Below are 19,234 nucleotides of genomic sequence, written 5' to 3'. Positions count from 1 at the left end.
TCCGGCTCCGAGTCCCGGTGGCGGTTCCCGCTCCAACGGTATGGACTGTGTCGTCCCTCTGCTTCACGCGTGCCACCATCACTAGCGAGCGGACCGGGCTGAATCAGAATAGCACCAAGACACGCGCCATCGCTGGTGCGTCAGGTACTCGAGGTACGGCGCGGGCGTGGCTCACTGACTAATTTGAATAGCTACGTGCTCTCCATGGAAAGCTGCAAGCCCATGAGTGACGAATTTCAGTTCCTGGCGGCGTCCAGGGAGACGCTATGACCACGCATCGAGCCTCCCAAGGAACCCCTTTCGTCACCACCAGCGTCTCGGCTATCCACGCAACGCTGTGTCTTGCTTCAAGATCGCTTCGAGATCGCGTTCTCCTTTGTTTAGTGCGCTCTCGCTCTCTCGCGGCTTGGTTCCCGAGGCGTTGCCGCACCTGAGAATGTGGGCTACACACCCTGAAACCCTGGTAACGTACTGGACAGCTGGGAAAAGTGGACGCAGTGACTGGTAAAATCGAATTTGGACCCATCCCAGCATTTTTCCAAGGTGTTTCAAGATGAGCTGGGGAGTGCTTGACAGTCTCCCTCTGGTAGCGAACGGGGGTTGTTTACCTGCCGATCATTCTATTGCCCGCCGCATCATAATACCTACCGACGTCTTCCGTTCCAAGCAGTGAAATCCCCGCCATATCTGCCATATTATGATCCTCGCGGTATTTGCCCATGTCTCTGGGAAGCGAGCCCATCCGTCCGCACGATCCACGGGAATCCGATGCGGCCCAGGTAAGATTGATTTGACATGAATTCAGGACTGACATGACGACCCAGGCATTCTCACGATTCGAGCCTTCGTCTCGTATCTTCCCGCACGTGCTCCGGCCCGCTGCGCGCCGCAGAGCCGATTCGCGGTTTGTGCTGCGCAGGCGTCAAGTTCGAGATGTCAGGATGAAGTCTGGTCAGCCAGCCTCGGTGGTCTCGTCACCCTCGACGCTCGCGAAGAACGGACCAGGCTCTACCAGCGTGTTTCAGCATGACACCAGAGTACGTTGCTGGAATGTGATGGGAATCGGGGGATTCCATTGCAGACTCATCCAGAAGGCTGCGGTGGCACCGGACGCTTCAGCCACGTGTTTCCCTGTTCTCGTCTACGTGCGAAGATTTCGTAGTCGGCCACACCACAGATACCTTCTGCAACGCTCTGTTCAACCTGTGGCATCAGGGATTTCTGGGGCAGGGATCCCACCACCATATCGTGTTCGTCGGGCACTCTATATCCTACGGCGCTCGTGTCAGTTATGGTGCACACTTTGAGCCGGAGGCGCATCCCAGGCCAGGCTGTTCGGCCTGTAGGAAAATGGGAATCGAGAAGAAGATGGCCACACGCCGGAGCCTCCGGTGCGGCTGGAGATTGACTGACGGCACGGAGGACGGGCTCGGCTCAGGGCCGTAACCCCGGTGCTTACCCGCCCAAGTGCCGTTTGTTCAGCGATCACCGGCGCCTCAATCACTCCCCGCTCCGACAGGGACTTCTGCCGGCCATGGCTTCGCGACTGCCGAGTACCACCTGTGACGATGAATTTTTGTCTTTTGCTGGCTACAGAGCTCAGTGTCGATTACTTGTCGAAGCATTTCAGGTTTGTGAGTGAAGGTCGTGATTATTGATGTTTTGAGCAGTTCATTGTGATCATATGATGGCTGGCATCCCCTCGACTGGAAATACATGTCATTGGCCTCGATCGACTTCAGAAGAGGGCAGACTCCGCTCCGTTCAATCATAGTACACCGGCTTGATGTGAAGAAAGAGCAAACGTTGCGCAGATCGGACGGTGTCGGGAAGCATGAAGGTATATACATCTGGTCGAAGCCGCAGCCGTCGTGTCCAACATCCATTACCCGGCTTGCGAAACCACTCATCGGCGATAATCCATCACCCTGGAGAGTTCACCCGGCTTGCTTCTGCAATGCATGGTCATTTTGGTGCCCTTCCTTGACGACTGATCTGTCTGCAGGAGGTATTCCGGCGGGCACCCGTGGAGCCGCTCGGAATCCTGTCAGCCTGTGAGGGCCAACGTGCCCTGGATTGACGAGTATGGATGGCGGGCTCTTCGCAAGCATAACCAGAATGGTGTTGCAACAGCCGCGAAGATGCATATGCAGATGGAAGATGGATATGAGCAGTCATATTGTGTGCCCGCCGCCCTAAGGACCAAGGAGCCTTGAAGTCGTGGCGCCTCCACGAGAAAGCCCCAGCCGGTCGAAATCCACATTGTCTTCCTTTTTCTTCCGTTCTTGGCCTGGGTCTTGCCTTTTCTCACGGGGATGGAATGGAGGTGGTTGGCAGACGCAGTGGGGATGCGTTTCCTGTCATTTTCTCCGTCGGGCCAGACGTTCCCCGTCATTTTGCTGGCAGGGCTCGTCTCCATGGCTGGATGGCGCCGTGGGGACACGAACAGGCAAAGACAGACAGGCCAAGTAGCCAAGAGACACATTCGGCGGTGCTGTCACGAACGTCACGAACGATGTCTTGAAGTTTAGTTGGGCGCCGACCTGGCTCAGTCGACATCCGAGGTTGGTGTTTGGCCGTGGACGTTGACGAGTGGCGCGGCAGCGACAACGAGTTGGTTGGACGAGCGTTGATCTGCGAATAGCGCAGTGGGATGGAGGGGCAGTGCAGGACCGGGAGGTGAGAACTGGGGCAAGCCAGAACCCCTCGTTCGCAGGCTTCCTGCAGGACGACGTAGCGCTTGGACGCTAGTCTGCCAAGGGGCGATTACCGCACGTCGCGATGCAGCCTTTGACACAGGGAACGACGGGAGGTGGGAGAGGCTGACTGAAGCGGAGAAATCGGGCGGGGGCCGCAACAGCAATTGGCGGCGGCGAGGACGGCGGTGGTGGTGGAGATGACCAGTCAGAAGCGTTGGAAACCCGGCGGAACCATGGGATGCTGCGGCGGGATCAGCGCGAGCGGCCGAATCTCCACGGCTAGCTACGTTTTGGCTTTTTGCAGACGCAAGAGAGCCGGATTGGCGGGATGTGCTTGGGCGGTGAGATGATGTGACTCGCATCCGAGGTACTTCAAGGTGAGTAACCCGGTCAAAGGTTGAGCAAAGTATCGCGGTATGCAAGCCATACCTATGTGCGTGGTTGGGTCGTTGACCTTCGGTGTGATTTGCGACACCTGGACCGCCACCCCAACCGGGGTTCGTGGGAGAGCTGCGGCACTCGTTGCCAACTTTTTGGTCTATGATTTTGTGACCATGTTAAATCTGAGAAACTTGCGCACATGGTGACAGGCTGGACGGGACGGACGTGTTTGCCCGGTCCTCACTGTGTCGAGCTGGCGCAAATCTGCAAAGCTTCTTCCAGGTACTCCGTACACGCGGTCCATCCGTACCTTGGCTACCTCGGAAAGCCTAAAGGTTACGTGCAAGGTGAAGCGAGTTTGACCGGGAGTTGATAGACTCTCGAGGTTAAATCAGGTCCACGGGTGTTGACTGTTGACTGTTGAGGAACTGCCCGCTGCTCCTGCTGTTCTGACAGGCCGCCCTGACGTAAGGCACAGCCGGTTGTTTGGCGGGGTCGGGTGTAAGGTAAGCTAAGCTAAGGTACCTCTGCTCGCCTGGATGGTGGGGGGGATAATTTGGCTTCGGGATCGCCCATCACGACCGAGTTTGTTTCTGGTAACGGTACCCAAGCTGGGAGTAGACTTTTCGCGAACTCACAAGCAAGAGGATACATTGTCTGCAGGTCTCTGCGACGAAAGGGCCGCCAGTGTCCCGGGCTCGTCATCGGCCCCTTGGCTACGGCGGCAAGTACCTTTTTCGCGTTGAGCACCCACGCAACGCATGCGAGGCGATGTGTGCGAGTCGGCCTCCCGTCCCTCAGCTGTTGCGCGCAGTGCTTCGTTCGGTTCGGCATCCCTTGTTTCTCTCTACCGTCAACTACCTGGGAGGTAGAGACACGAATACCTACTTGAGATACGTGAGATACATGGCCCTTGCCTCACCCTGCCGTGCCCCTTCCCACTTCCACTCGAGCTGATCCTGAGGTGACGAAACTATTTAAAGCGCCAGGCTGCATCCACCTCGCTGCCTTTGCGATTTTACCCCTCCATGAACCCCACTTGGTCTTCCAATCTGCTTTGCTGCCCTTGTCTAAAAGCGTAGCTTCTTCCTTCAGCTTCTTCTCCTTCTTCTTCTTCTTCTCTTCCTCCGGTCTTCCCACCAACATCGCAAACTCACACAGAATACCACACCATAAAATCCAAACCACAACCGACAAAATGGGTGTTACCAAGACTACTCACCAGGCGGGATCCGGCGCCATTCCCAAGCCAGGCCAGACTGTCACCATTGAGTACACTGGCTACCTCAAGGACACCTCCAAGCCCGACAACAAGGGCAGCAAGTGAGCACAAACCCCATTATCCCGCCCCATCGTCATTCTCGTTGACCATCACGCTAACGAATGCTTCAATTGCCAGGTTTGACTCCTCTGTCGGCCGCGGCGACTTCGTCACCAGAATTGGCGTCGGTCAGGTCATCAAGGGTATGTCTGTACCGAGACATTCTCAGCCGCGGAACCTTCTCCTCCTCCCTCATTCTCTCCCTCTCGGGCTACTCGAATAGACACACAAGGCCGGTAATGCGGGACTGAATGCTCACTGACGCACGATCGCAGGCTGGGATGAGGGTGTCACTCAGATGAACGTTGGCGAGAAGGCCACTCTCGACATCACCAGGTAAGGAATCTCACACACTCTCTATCTCTCTCTCTTTGAAGCCCCCGTTTCGGAATGTCCGGCTCAACCCAACTCGGTATCGAATTTGGCTAACATTTCTTCCCGCAGTGACTACGCCTACGGCGAGCGGTAAGCACCACTCACCACCAACAGTACCCAGGGCTATGCCGAAGGCACCTGTTGCTTTCATGTCCACGGCCAATGGATACTAATTTTGGGCCTCCAACAGCGGCTTCACCGGCCACATCCCCCCCAACGCTGACCTGATCTTGTGAGTTTTGATCCTGCCTGGGATGATTGCCAGACGCCAGCATCATGGCGTCAAGGAATTTCTTGCTAACCAAGTTCCACAGCGATGTTGAGCTCAAGAAGGTGCAGTAAATTACTGAAGCTTTGGACTTCGTTTCGCGCAAGTGGTTAGCTGGAAAGAAAGTATGAATTAGGCACATTCGGCCTGCTATGCAGGGCGATCGGACAGTACAGATTCCATACGGACTGGAACATACCTAGGCCAGATCAACTCTTTTCATCTGCCACATTTCAACAGTTCAGGTGCGAAATACTATGTGATGCCATCATACAGCTACCGGGTCATATGCAAAAAGTTCACGTCTGAACATGGCCCGCGTCACACGGCATACGGTGCTAGTGATACACACCCTCATGTGTCTTAGGTCACTGTTGGGCCAGCATCAATCATTCCAACCGGGAATGCATCTCTGCAACTGGGTTCAAGTGGTTGGCCAGTTATTCGACACTTCGGTTGATTTTGTAAGAAACGCTATACTCATCCGGCTGGAGAGAACAGCGACGCGGCCGGCGCATTGAGGACTCGTACTGGTAATACTTACCCGGAAGATGATGTGACCAGTATCCACGTCGGCTGGACTTTTTTGGATCCAAAAAAAAGGGTTGGTAATAAGAGACAACTCTGGCTCACGTTCTATGGTTTAATTAAGTGCCTCGATGTTGATGGGCGACGTGAATGGATTTATTTGTGATTTAAAACATTGTTTTAATCCAACTTGATACAAAGATTCAATACATTACCTCCCGGTAGTCGGCTTTCCCACTGCATCGAAAATCGACGTCTTGAGTTGAGCTACAAGTCTAATGATACTGACAAGAGTTTTTTTGTACCAAGCCTATTCCTTAACCCAAACAGCCAGGCCTGGAAACCATAATCTGCTCAATTCCGAGTGGTAAAGGAAGTCGGTAGATTCGCGGAGAAGGCGAGACACAGTGTTTATAGGCAGTGCAAATTAGGTAGCATAGGCTCAGATACTTCAAGCGCAGCGGATCTGACGTGAATTGTCCTGTATATACAGTGCGAAAACCACTCATTATCTGCCAGGACAGGAAGGGCACCCTAATTACTATCCGTACCTCAGGTACCTTACCTCATGGATGCATTGAGGGGCAATTGTTTAGAAATCGGCCAGTGGAGCTCTTTACTTCACTGCATCGCCCGCCTTACGTGAGGTAACCCAGGCACCCCAGTGCCAGCCACTAAGCACTTCCTGCCCCTCGTCAGCACCTCCACACCCAGGCTCCACGACCACCTTTACATCACCAGAACGAGGCTGCTTTCCTGCCAACTGCGTCCACATCAACCGCAACACGATTTTTGCCTGGTGCATTTTCCTACCTTTTTCGAAACGCAGCGAAATCTCTCCTTGACGAAGAACAGAGAGAACAAACTGCAAAAGAAACAACCCCCCGCTGGTTCTACGATACGAACCGAATACATACCACACGAATACCTTACGCATCTTTGTTTGGTGGGGTGGAAGCTTCATCGTCCCACCCGCCTGTGTTTCCCTCCACGTCATAGCAAACGACGTTCCGGTCCGGCATCGTCAAGCTGGGGAAGCGCAAACTCTCCAACGGGGAGACACCTGATCCCAATAAGAAAGCCATGGCTGTACGTTGTTTCCTCGCCGTATCTCCTCGAACCTCAGTCTACGACGGCATACCCCGCAGCGCCCTCGATCGCCAGCTACCTGCATTCATCGCATCATGCCGCTGACTTTGACCTCTCTCTCTGCAGGACAAGAAGCTACCGGAGGTCGACCTGGTGACCCGCATGCAGGTCGACGACTCTGTCGTTGGAAACACTGAGATTGATGAGTCGCTCTACAGTCGCCAGCTCTATGTGCTGGGCCACGAGGCCATGAAGCGCATGGGCGCTTCCAACGTCCTCATCGTTGGCCTCAAGGGCCTGGGTGTCGAGATCGCCAAGAATATTGCCCTTGCAGGCGTCAAGAGCCTCACCCTCTACGATCCCGGTCTGGTTGCCCTAGCTGACCTGTCCTCACAATTCTTCCTGCACCCCGAGGACGTGGGCAAGCCGAGAGACGAGGTCACCGCGCCGAGAGTCGCCGAGTTGAACGCATACACGCCCGTCAAGGTCCACCAGTCGTCAAGGTGAGTTGCGATGCCTGAGCCCTGTCCAGACACGGCTAACAAACATACAGCCTGGGCGAGAACCTCTCCCAGTTCGACAAGTACCAGGTCGTCGTCCTGACCAGCCTTCCGCTGAAGCTGCAGGCGCTTATCGGCGACTACTGCCACTCCAAGGGCATCTACGTTGTTGCCGCCGATACTTTTGGTCTGTTTGGTTCGATTTTCTGCGATTTCGGCGCCGACTTCACCGTCATCGACCCGACCGGCGAGATCCCTCTGACCGGCATCGTTGCGGGCATCGACGAGGAGGGCCTGGTTTCGGCTCTCGACGAGACCCGCCACGGACTCGAAGACGGCGACTATGTCACCTTTTCAGAAGTCGAGGGCATGGAGAAGCTGAACGGAGGCGAGCCGCGCAAGATCACCGTCAAGGGCCCCTATACCTTTTCAATCGGCGACGTTTCCGGCCTGGGCCAGTACGTTCGCGGAGGTCTGTACCAGCAGGTCAAGATGCCCAAGAAGATCAACTTCAAGACGTTCTCCGCCGCGCTCAAGGAGCCCGAGTTCGTCGTGTCAGATTTCGCAAAGTTTGACCGCCCGCAGCAACTGCACCTTGGTTTCCAGGCCCTGCACGCTTTCGTGGAGAGCCAGGGCCGGTTCCCCAACCCCCTGGACGACACGGACGCGACGGTGATCCTGCGCTCCGCCGAAGCATTTGCCAAGGCAGAGGGCGTCGACGTTGAATTTGACGAGAAGCTGCTCAAGGAGCTGAGCTACCAGTCCCTTGGTGACCTGAACGCCATGGCCGCCCTGTTTGGTGGAATCACGGCCCAGGAAATCCTCAAGGCCGTCTCCGGCAAGTTCCAACCCATCCAGCAGTGGATGTACTTTGACTCGCTCGAGTCTCTGCCGACCAGCACCGCCCGCACCGCCGAGCTCTGCAAGCCCCTCGGTAGCCGATACGACGGCCAGATTGTCGTTTTCGGCCGCGAGTACCAGGAGAAGATTGCCAACCTGCGGCAGTTCCTCGTGGGTGCCGGTGCCATTGGCTGCGAGATGCTAAAGAACTGGGCCATGATTGGTCTCGGTACCGGTCCCAAGGGCAAGATCACCGTCACTGACATGGACTCCATTGAGAAGAGCAACCTCAACCGCCAGTTCCTATTCCGTCCCAAGGACGTTGGCAAGATGAAGAGCGACTGCGCCGCCGAGGCTGTGCAAGCGATGAACCCCGACCTAATTGGCCACATTGTGTGTCTGAAGGACCGCGTGAGTCCCGAGACGGAGGAGACCTTCAACGAGGAGTTCTGGAACAATCTCGACGGCGTCACCAATGCGCTGGACAACGTCGAGGCCAGAACATACGTCGACCGCCGCTGCGTCTTCTTCCGCAAGCCCCTCCTCGAGAGCGGGACGCTCGGAACCAAGGGCAACACACAGGTCGTTCTACCCCATCTCACCGAGTCTTACTCCTCGTCACAGGACCCCCCGGAGAAGGAGTTTCCCATGTGCACGGTGCGCAGTTTCCCCAACAAGATTGAGCACACCATCGCGTGGTCCAAGGATCACATGTTTGAGAACCTATTCATCACGTCTCCTTCGACGGTCAACCTGTACTTGACGCAACCCAACTACATTGAGAGCACATTGAAGCAGGGTGGAAGCGCAAAGCTTACGCTTGAGACGCTTCGCGACTACCTCACCACCGATCGCCCGCGGACCTTTGAGGATTGCGTCGCGTGGGCGCGCATTTTGTTCGAAAAGGAGTTCAACAACAAGATCCAGCAGCTTCTGCACAACTTCCCCAAGGACTCGACGACCTCCACAGGCACCCCCTTCTGGTCCGGTCCCAAGCGCGCACCTGAGCCGCTCAAGTTCGACCCCAGCAACCCTACACACTTTGCGTTCGTCGTGGCGGCCGCGAACCTTCACGCATTCAACTACAACATCAAGTCTCCCGGCACCTCCAAGGACATTTACTTGCGCGAGCTTGAGAACATTATCGTGCCCGAGTTCTCGCCCGCGGAGGGTGTCAAGATTCAGGCCAACGACAGCGATCCCGTAAGTGAAGTACACGCGAGACCATGAATGAAAGATGCTAACATTAGCAGGACCCTAATGCCGATGCCGGCGAGGGCAGCTCTTTTGACGACAACGACGAGCTGCAGAAGATCATCAGCAGCCTCCCTTCGCCTAACGAGCTTGCCGGCTTCCAGCTGCAGCCTGTGGATTTCGAAAAGGACGACGACTCGAACCACCACATTGACTTCATCACGGCCTGCAGTAACCTACGTGCGGCCAACTACAAGATTGAGCAAGCCGACCGCCACAAGACCAAGTTCATTGCCGGCAAGATCATTCCGGCCATTGCGACAACAACGGCGCTCGTCACTGGCTTGGTGATCCTGGAGCTGTACAAGGTCATTGACGGCAAGCAGGACCTCGAGCAGTACAAGAACGGGTTCATCAACCTGGCGCTGCCCTTTTTCGGCTTCAGCGAGCCCATTGGCAGCCCCAAGGTGGAGTTCAAGGGCCCCAACGGCATCGTCAAGCTGGACAAGATTTGGGACCGTTTCGAGGTCAACGACATCACGCTCAAGGAGCTCTTGGAGCACTTTGAGAAGCAGGGGCTCACCATCTCGATGCTCAGCTCCGGCGTCAGCCTGCTGTACGCTAGCTTCTTCCCTCCGGCCAAGCTCAAGGACCGTCAGAACCTCAAGCTGAGCCAGCTCGTCGAGACGGTGTCCAAAAAACCCGTCCCGGCTCACCAGAAGGAGGTCATATTCGAGATGGTAGCTGAGGATGTGGACGGAGAGGACGTTGAGGTTCCTTACATCAAAATGAAGATGGCGTAAGGTGGTTGGTGCAATGGAAGATATTTGCCGGAATGGCGAGGCTAGAAGCGCTGCAAGGGTTTAGAATGACCAGAGATTGTGGTCAGCCAAATTGGCAACAGGATCATGGAATAGAACCTCTATATTTTCTTCTATGCGTTTATTCTGTCCATGCATTTACATGTGCTGCTCAATGTATTCGAGATGTCGAGTATAGTATGCGCCTGCTTTACTAAGCCCGCAGCCGCTAACGCAGACATTTGTAAGCACCCCTGCAGCCGGCGGCTCAGCGTGGGGAAGCGCTGCTTTACGTCACCATTAGCAATTGCTTAGAACCGTCAAGCTGCCTTAGCTTAGCCGCGGGGTTTGCGAGTCAATATTGTAAGCTGTGCTCGATCATGGCGGAAGAGTCGGCGGACAACAGTCAACTAGATAGATCCACTTCTTGTAGATGAAAACCCCTGAACCTGTGCGGATTACCCGCGCGCGTGGTTGATGGATTGAGTTCCCCATGTTTAGCTTTGCCTACCGCATCTGGATTGATTGCATATAATAAAGCCATTTGCCACCCCCGCTCTGCGACTCCCAGCACCGCAACGACGAGCATTCATGAACACTGGCAGTCTTGGTCTTCCTCGTCTCGCGAGATCTCTTACGCCGACAGCAAGGAGGATAGCCTGCCGCCACCAACGTCCCGTCCGCGTATTTTCATCCGTCCCAGCGAGTCTAGGACCACTTGTGAATTCCTCGGAAAGCGTTACGCACAAACAACCAACCACAATGGTGTGTGTGTGTGCATTATTGTGGCCCTTCAATCTCCCAGCCAGGCAGGTGTAAGGAAGAGAAATGACCGAGCATAAAAGACTGACGAAGGTATTCCCCAGGCCGGAAAAATCACCGAGTGGGTCAAGCTCAACGACAAGACGGGCGAGTTCAAGCGCCAGCAGAGCTCGTTCCGCAACTTCATCTCGCGGGAGGAGGGCGCCCCGTTCCCGCCCGAAAAGGGCCGCTATCATCTCTACGTCAGCTATGCGTGTCCTTGGGTGCGTCTTGTCCATTTTTGCCTTTGATAGATGCCGATGCCAAAAAAAAAGGGAAAAAATAAATAGGAATGAGTTTTTTCCTGACGTGTATTAGGCCTGTCGGACATTGATCACCCGTCAGCTCAAGGGTCTCGAAGACGTTATCAGTTATTCCGTAGTCCATTGGCATATCGGCGAAAACGGTACGTTTCTCCCACGTCTTCTGGTTTTCAATCTCAAAAGCCCATTCATTCTTCTTCTTCTTCTTCTTCACACAGTCTCTTTTTGTGTAGGAGAAATGATTTGATGGGAAACTCACCAACTGACCAACCAAGGATGGCGCTTCGTCACAAAAGACGAAAAGGACGTCCCCGGCGACTACGTCATCCCCGATCCCGTCCCGGGCCACGAGAGCTTCACCCACCTCCGCCAACTCTACTTTGAGTCCGAGCCAGACTACGAGGGCCGCTTCACCGTGCCGGTCCTGTACGACACCAAGCGCAAGACCATTGTCAGCAACGAGAGCAGCGAAATCATCCGCATGCTCTACACAGAGGTTAGTTCGAAACCACCATATCCATATGCACTAACCGCTGCGAAACCTCCCCCCCCCCCCGTCAACGAGCCACTCACTAAAACAAAATTAACTTTTTTTCTTCTTCTTTTTTTGCGCAGTTTGACGACCTCGTGGACGAAAAGTATCGCAAAGTCGACCTCTACCCGCAGGCCCTCCGCACGCAAATCGACGAGGCCAACGAGTGGACGTACGACAAGATCAACAATGGCGTCTACAAGTCCGGCTTCGCCACCACGCAGGAGGCCTACGAGCGCAACGTCGTCGCCCTCTTTGAGGCGCTCGACAAGGCTGAAGCGCATCTCGCGTCCACTGCGGCCGAGGGTCCGTTTTACTTTGGCAAGGAGATCACCGAGGCTGACATACGACTGTGAGTTTTCTTTTCAAAACCCCCTCTCTTCTGGAGGTCGCTCGTTTTTGCTAACGAACGGATACACAGCTACGTGACCATTATCCGATTTGATGTAAAGTGGCCCCCTTCACTCTCTCCCTTCCTCCCCCCCTCTCTCTTAACCAGGACATGAACCTCCAATGTTTTTCTCTCTACACGCCCTTGACTAATACCTTCCCAAAGCCCGTCTACGTGCAGCACTTCAAGTGCAACATCCGCGACATCCGCTCCGGGTACCCCTTCATTCACAAATGGATGCGTAACCTGTACTGGAACGTCCCGGCCTTCAAGGACTCGACCGAGTTCGACCACATCAAGTGGCACTACACAAAGAGCCACATCCAGATCAACCGCTTCTCCGTCTGCCCCGTTGGCCCTCTGCCGCACATCCTTCCCCTCGACGAGGAGGTGGCGGCCGTGAGCAAAAAGTAGATTGCGCAGAAAAAAAAAAGGTAAATGGCGCAGAGTTTGGGCAAACACAATACAGTGGATCAAATTGTCAATAGTGAACAATGTTCTTTTACGCAATGATGCTTGTATATATATATACTCTGTAACAGTGTGACAGCGAATGCTATAAAACTCCGGTCATCCGCCATGCCTTCAGGGTTTCCCAAAACATAAAAACAACAAAGACACAACAACGTCTGTCTGCCCGGGCGGCTTCATCCAGTATTATGCTAAATTCCGTTTTATATATCAAAAGTAACATGCTCCTCCCGGGGGCCCCCTTGTCAAATTCAAATGAGATCCGTGAGCTTGATAAAGTTGGCCTTTTTTGGTGTTCCCGTATCCAGGAAATAACAAAGATGATGCATTAAATTAGCTATAAATCACCAACTGTTCTTACAATTGGCCAGACAGCAGTGCCTCCGTTGCTAATGAAGAGTTAGTAATTGCCTGGATCGATTGGGGAAAAAAAAAAGAACATACCACTGTTGATGTATTGCCGCTTGGCATCGAGAGGAACGCCAAAGCGGCGCTCCAACTCCTGCTTGATGCCCTTCTTCGTAACCGTCATCAGGTCGGCCGTCCGCAGAATCTCGCGGATCTCGGCCAGGAGCGCATCGTCGCTGGGCAGGCCAACCATGTCCTCGGGGGAGAAGAACTGCGAACCACCAAATTGGCTGTTGCGGTTGCCGCCGGCGTCCGAGGCCGCGACAGACATGCGCGAGTGGTTGCGCTGCTCATAGCCCATACCCGGGGCCCTCGGGGGCGCGTAGCCGCCAACGACGGAGCCAGGGCGGCTGTGGTAGCCGTACTCAGAGACGGGGATCTGGCCCTTTGTGGCGTAGCTGTAGCCCGAGACCTCGGAGTGGGCGTCCTCACGGACCGTCTGCGCGTCCCAGAGTTCGGCCTGGTACTCCTCCCACTTCTTCTTGGGGATGACGGAGGGGTCGAACTTGCCCTCGTCGGAGATGACAATCTTTTTGCCAGCTTCACCAGCAATGACACGAGTGTTACCCCAGTTGAAGTCGTCCATGTGCCAGAATGCGTACAACGGCAGGGCGAAACTGAAGACGGGAATAGCCAAGATGTACAAGATCATCCAGCCAATCATCTCCCACTTGCGGCGAAGGATGAAGATGATGGCCTGCAGACCGTAAATAGCACCAAGCATGACGAAGGCCGTGACAGGTACCACGCTGGGGTTCGAGGCGACCGTGACGATAAGATAGACGATGTAGGCGACGAGGACAGGCTGGACCACAGTGGAGAGCAAGTCGACAAACACGATGAAGCGCATAGAGAAACAGCAGAAACCGCAAAGCTGAGACATGGGGATGAGCTCCATGAGATTGTGCACGGTCGAGTTGATCCAGCGACGTCTCTGCGAGAGGAATACGGACCAGGAGTCGGGTGCGATGGTGTATGCGTGGGCTCGGTTGGTGTACTTTGTCTTGTACTTGTTGTGGAACTTGAGCAGCAGCGTCGTCAGGTATCGATCCTCACCGAGGTGGAGCAGGTTCTTCATGTGCAGCGTGTCGACACGGATGGTCGAGTAGGCTTCGACAACTTCGCGGCTCACAAACAGGGGCTTTCCGCTCTCGGAGGCGCGGATGCGGTACATGGAGAAACAACCCGGCAAACAAGTGACACTGCCGAATAGACTCTCGAAAGCCTTGGTCAAGTTATGGGAGATCCAGTACTCGTAGACCTGAATCATGGTGACAAACGAGGCCTTGGCGTTGGTCAGCGCCGTCTCACCGCACACGGCGATGAGGCGGGTGTCGTTCAAGAAGGCAGCGACCATGCGGGTGGCAGAATCAGGTGCAACGACGGTATCAGCATCGATCTGGAACATGAACTCGTAGAATGTCGGGTTGACGCCAATAATGTTGCGGATTTGATGGTACATTTCGAGCTCGAGAGGACTCATCGCCAGGTTGTAATGGACGCGGTTGAGGAAACGCATGATGACCATCTGAGAGTCACGCTTGCCACGGTTACCAGGGCGGGAAACCTCAGACGGCTTGCCGATCTTGACGACGACCATGAAGGGAACGATATGGCCCTGGACTTCGTAGAGGCCGGAGTAGATCTTGCCCATGTTGTGCTGCTTCTGACCTTCACCGAGTGACTCGAAGCTGAGGGGTTCGGGATCAACAGTTTCAGAGACACCCAGAATGTCGAGCACGATGCGCGGCGTCGGCTTGTCGTTACCTTGACCGATAATCATTCCGTCGCAGATCACAACAAGGAGCTTGCGCTTATCATCATAGTGCATTCTGGCGACGGAATCGATAGCACGGCGAAGAGCCTCCTCGTCTTCCGTGTAGGCGGGAATCTGACACATGACAAATTTGTCGAGGTTCTCAGGTACGTTCTTGCCACCGAATTGCAGCGCCGCAAGGAACTTGAAACCAATGATGGCGCAGAGGATGATGGAGATGACGAGGGTGAGGTACGTGGCAAATTGGCAGCGAGCCGAGTTACGTGTGTCAACGTCGCCGACATAGAATAGGTTGTCGAGACAAGTTTTCATACGCTTTTTGGCGGCAGTGTCAAGTGAGAGTTTGCCCCAAAGCTCTGAGATATCGGTTCCCGACTTGCCCTGGAACAATTGCACGACGGCGTCGTCCATAAAGTTGGAAAGGGAAGAATCATCGGGGACCGACTCGCCAGCCTTGGCCTGCAGCTTCAGACCACCGTTCATGTACTGGGTGAGGTCGTACACCCGGCCGCCCATGTAGGCAATGTTCTGCTGCTTGTTGGCAAGCGTCTTGACGTACTGGGGCGAGTAGCCGACGGTGCCCTTTTTGTAGTTGGACTTGAGCATGATCATCTGCTCGTAGTACCAGTCTGGACGACTGTCGTTGGTAAAGTAGCGGAAGTCGTGGTACTTGAAGTTCAGGTCAATTGACGTGAGTTGTGCAGAGCCCGTGAGGTTGGTATTACGGTAGTCCAGCGTGACATGGGGATCGACGGAGCCGTCCTTGCCCTGGCACAGAGCGTTGACCTGGACGGGGAACAGAGAGCTGATGTCCTTGCCGGCGTAGGCCTTGAGCTGCTTGTTTGTGACGTACGGCGGGTAGTGACGGGGGGCGAAGGCACCCAAGTCAATGACAACGCCGCGGATGGCGACGTAAGCCGAGTGATCGTCCTGGCCGTTGTTGGAAGAGAGTTCCTCGGCACTGTAGACGTGCTGTGTGGGGCAGATGACCTTGGGGAAGGCGATGATGAAAAAGGTGGCAAAGAGACAGAACAACCAGATGAGCAAGTTGATAGCAAGCTTTTCCCTCCATGCTACGCGGATGTCCTTGCGGGGCATGCGGCCCATCTTGCGGATGGCAATGTCCGGCACGAACCAGGTCATGAGGTAGACCATGAACACCCATCGCTTACGACTGGCGCTATCCTTGAACTCCTCGACCTCCTCCAGGTTCTTCTCATTGCCGCGCTCGGCCATCTGCTCTCGGGTGTCGAGATTCTTGAACATATCGCCGCCGCCAAACGCAGACACGCCGGCCTCTGACCGGGCATCGGATCCGTCCTGGCCGCCAAAGTAACCATTCTTGCCCTTCTCGCCGTACAGGAGAGGGGTGCCTCCGGCGGAGAGCAGGCGCTCCTTGGAGGCGGCGAAAGGGGTATCCTGAGGAGTCAGGCCGTCGCCAGCATCGGACGGCAGGGCGTAGCGGCCGGTGGCAGAGGCGCCATCAGACAACTGGGCGACCTCCATCCAGCATCTCTCGCTGAGGAAAACACCAGTCGATCCAATCCTGACCTCGTTGGCTGGCCAGTGCCTGTCTTCGACTACGAGCTCGACCCGCTCCCTCTCGGTGCCGACAAGAATGGTGTCGGAGTCGGCGAGACCGAGAAACTCGCCAAAGGGGAGGAAAAGACTAAAGTCTGCCGAACGCAGGCGCTGACTGATTTCGGCGATACCAAACGTCTGGACTTGAGTGCGAACGCACTTGCTGTCGAACTGGTTGGCGATGCGTCTATCGTTGGGCTTCAGGCAGAAAACGAAGTACGAGTTGCTGCTGGGGTCCGCAACAGACTTGGTAACGTTGTCCAGCGACGCGAGGAATTGACCAGAGGCGCCCTGCTCGGACGCCTGCAGCTTGGAGCCTCCAGACTGCGAATTGCCCTCGCTGAGTCTGTCCAGCTCGTCCTGGGCGGCCTCGTCCTGCTGCTGCTGGTACTGCTGAATTCTGCGCTGGTTGCGAGCGGTTCTGGTCGTCTTGCGGGACATAACGCTGGGCGCTCTCGTCGGCTTCGAGCTGATGGTAGCCTGCATGACGGTTGATCTCTCCTTGGGGTGGGTGACGGTTTTGAGAGCTTCCTGACCAAAGAGTCTGGCGACAAACTCGCTCTTGGTGGAGTTGATCATGTTGAGCAGATCACCGGAAATGACTTCGCCGTTCTCCTCAACGATGTCCTTGACAGGGTAGTCCACCTCGCCGGCAAAATGCTTGACCGTGAAGAGGGCGTTGGTGTTCTCGGTGTAGAAGTTGCTTCCGGGCAGTCTGGTGTTGGCGGAGCCGGGCGTGATTGCCGGGTTCTTGCCCTCGAAGCGCTTGCGCAGGCTGTCGAGGAACTGCACGTCGGTGCGGTTTCTGCGCGTCTGGTCGTCCAGGATGCTGAGCAAGCCGTTTCCAGGCTTGAGCAGACCCCTGACGGCGTCCGAGTTGTCAAAGTAGCTTGTGGCCGCCACACTGACCTCCTCGTTCTCGAGCATGTCTGCCTTGCGGTCGAAGAAGTTCTGCAGGGTGAGATTGTAGAGGGCCTCGCAAGCGGCGTTGTTGAGCAGCTGGTCAAGCGTCGAGTGGGTAGACGCTTGCTGGGCAAAGCCGGGGAAATCAATTATGGAGATGGTGTTGGCAACGCTGTCCTCGGGAGCGCAGATTCTCTGGTTGATAGACTCGACAATGTAGGCAACCAAGAGCGAGTACAGAGTCCGAGCGAGCTCGTTGGCGTGTGAGCGGGCGCCGGCGGGGTCCAGCATGACGGTGACTCTCTCCTTGTGGATCATCTTGGTCTTGTACGACAGGGTGGTCTGCAGGTCCTGGGAGCTGACGCCCAAGAAGGCAGCGACGATGGTGAGCACATCCTTGTTCTTGACGGCCGTCACGGTTTGGGCACCCTCGTGAGAGAAGCCGCCGCTGTCGTCACCTTGGGCTTGTGTGTCGGATGTCGTCTCGAACTCCAGTTGGCCAATGTGCAAAATCGTGGCCAGAACCTGGCAGATCTCGGCAATCTCGCTGCGAGGGAACTCGAGCTTCTTTAGGGCATTCTTGAAAACCTGGAAACCTTCGGTGTCGTTGATGCCGACCTTGAGTTGGGTAGGGTGACCCAGGTACTTCCACCTCTTCTGAGAAACACCGGCCGGTGTCTCGAAACCAAGATGAGCCTTCTCGGCCGCGCTGGTGCCGGCCATCAAGTAGTACAGGACGTGGAAGTTACGCTCTCCAGTAGGGATGTCCGTGATGCGGCTACGCTCGAGTCTGTGGTCGAGGAGCTTCGCACCGATCAGGACGGGATTGGTCGTGGTGGCCGTGTCATACTGCAGCTCGTAGAACAAGCCGGCCTTGGAGGCTGTGGGTGTAGTGGCGGTCTTGGTCGTCGTCAAGGTATCGAAGACGTAGGCGGCCAAAGAGACTTTGGTGGATAGGGGAGTGGAGGACTTGCCAAGGAACGCGGTCAGGATGTGAGATCGAATGGTTGATTTTCCAGAGCCGGATTCACCCCTATTCACGGTTAGCCATGAGCCTGCAACATCATCAACTCGTCAACGTACAGGAATATGACGGATTGGTTCTCAGATCTGTGACCCAATCTGATCCAGGCCCGGTCCGCAATGTCCTCAGCGCCGCCCATGGCGCTTCCCTCCTTGCCGCCATCGGGACCTTTTGAGGAAGACGTGTAGGTGTTGAGAGAGATGAGGGCGTGGGACGAGAGGCGAGCAGTCGGCAGCGATACATGGAAACGACTGGCCAAGTGTGCCGTCAACTGCGTGTCTGATTGTGAATGTGCGGGTAGCGAGGGTAGAGAAGGTTGAGTGTGAGCGCCTCCGCCGCTCCCACCGATGGGTGGCAGGTTCATCGCCATGTTGGGCACGACGACGCCAACGACTCTTGGTCGATGGGCTCCAGATACGCGTTGGCCGTGTAGTCAATGGCGGGGCGGTTAATCGAACGGAAAGCTCTTGATCAAAGGGGGGAACTGATCGAGGTTCGTCGGCTACAAGAGCTTTGGAGGTTGGTAGACGTCGAAGAGTTCAGATTAGTCGTGATAATAGTAGGCAGGTAGGCAGTTAGGCAGGTAGGCAGGGGGAATGGCCGAACCCCAAACGAAAGGAGATGTACAAATTGCCAGACTAGGAAACGAGTGTGCAGGGAGAAGTGAGGAGGAGGAAGCGAGGATTCAGAATAGCGATTTGGGATGGCGAGGCTGAAGGTGGGAAAAGCTCGAGGCACAAAACGAACGAAGCGATTGCTGGCCAAGGTGGCGGGCGCCCCGCTCTTCCGTCGCCACTAGCCGTCTCCCTCCCGCTCACCCCTCCGTCGTACGGGCCCCCCGGGGGGCCCCCCGGGGGGGACGGGGGAGAGGGGGGAGAGACAAAACGAGGGGGCGGGGGGGCTGGACGGGGTGGGGGTTCTCCTGTTTTTTTTTGCTTTTTCCCGTTCTCCCCCCCTCCCCCTGCTTGTGAGGGGGGGAGGGGGGGGGGGGGGGGGGGGGGGGGGGGGGGGGGGGGGGGGCGTGGGACAACGGCAACGAGCAAAGTGTGGTGACCAGGAAAGGGGACTGTTTTCTTTGGGTACGAAGT

General features: G+C 55.7%; 6 protein-coding genes across 6 annotated transcripts; 4 read left to right on the top strand and 2 right to left on the bottom strand.

The window, feature by feature from the left end:
• Positions 1-697: 697 nt before the first annotated feature.
• CORC01_03216 (uncharacterized protein) lies at positions 698-1,446 on the top strand (the record flags this gene model as incomplete). The annotated part of the gene is made up of 3 exons (XM_022614866.1): positions 698-709; positions 825-1,037; positions 1,120-1,446. The coding sequence occupies 3 exons, from the start codon at positions 698-700 to the stop codon at positions 1,444-1,446; spliced, it is 552 nt and encodes a 183-aa protein (XP_022478602.1).
• A 601-nt stretch (positions 1,447-2,047) lies between these two features.
• CORC01_03215 (uncharacterized protein) lies at positions 2,048-2,419 on the bottom strand (the record flags this gene model as incomplete). The annotated part of the gene is made up of 1 exon (XM_022614865.1): positions 2,048-2,419. One exon carries the CDS (start codon positions 2,417-2,419, stop codon positions 2,048-2,050), a length of 372 nt encoding a protein of 123 aa, XP_022478601.1.
• Positions 2,420-4,278: 1,859 nt separating this feature from the next.
• CORC01_03214 (peptidyl-prolyl cis-trans isomerase fkr-3) lies at positions 4,279-5,118 on the top strand (the record flags this gene model as incomplete). Its single annotated transcript, XM_022614864.1, has 6 exons — positions 4,279-4,403; positions 4,480-4,544; positions 4,677-4,737; positions 4,846-4,866; positions 4,967-5,008; positions 5,091-5,118. The coding sequence occupies 6 exons, from the start codon at positions 4,279-4,281 to the stop codon at positions 5,116-5,118; spliced, it is 342 nt and encodes a 113-aa protein (XP_022478600.1).
• A 1,537-nt stretch (positions 5,119-6,655) lies between these two features.
• CORC01_03213 (ubiquitin-activating enzyme E1) lies at positions 6,656-9,998 on the top strand (the record flags this gene model as incomplete). Its single annotated transcript, XM_022614863.1, has 4 exons — positions 6,656-6,661; positions 6,788-7,164; positions 7,215-9,204; positions 9,255-9,998. 4 exons carry the CDS (start codon positions 6,656-6,658, stop codon positions 9,996-9,998), a joined length of 3,117 nt encoding a protein of 1,038 aa, XP_022478599.1.
• A 588-nt stretch (positions 9,999-10,586) lies between these two features.
• Positions 10,587-12,396, top strand: CORC01_03212 (glutathione S-transferase; the record flags this gene model as incomplete). The annotated part of the gene is made up of 7 exons (XM_022614862.1): positions 10,587-10,760; positions 10,841-11,020; positions 11,115-11,202; positions 11,335-11,555; positions 11,675-11,943; positions 12,013-12,037; positions 12,148-12,396. 7 exons carry the CDS (start codon positions 10,587-10,589, stop codon positions 12,394-12,396), a joined length of 1,206 nt encoding a protein of 401 aa, XP_022478598.1.
• A 414-nt stretch (positions 12,397-12,810) lies between these two features.
• On the bottom strand, positions 12,811-18,516 carry CORC01_03211 (chitin synthase; the record flags this gene model as incomplete). The annotated part of the gene is made up of 3 exons (XM_022614861.1): positions 12,811-12,842; positions 12,898-18,155; positions 18,206-18,516. 3 exons carry the CDS (start codon positions 18,514-18,516, stop codon positions 12,811-12,813), a joined length of 5,601 nt encoding a protein of 1,866 aa, XP_022478597.1.
• Positions 18,517-19,234: the final 718 nt, after the last annotated feature.

Source organism: Colletotrichum orchidophilum (genome assembly GCF_001831195.1).
Source record: "Colletotrichum orchidophilum strain IMI 309357 chromosome Unknown Scaffold_19.1, whole genome shotgun sequence".
Lineage (NCBI taxonomy): Eukaryota > Fungi > Ascomycota > Sordariomycetes > Glomerellales > Glomerellaceae > Colletotrichum > Colletotrichum orchidophilum.
The sequence above is the reverse complement of the archived record's forward strand: the minus strand, read 5'-3'. Positions and strand labels throughout refer to the sequence as shown.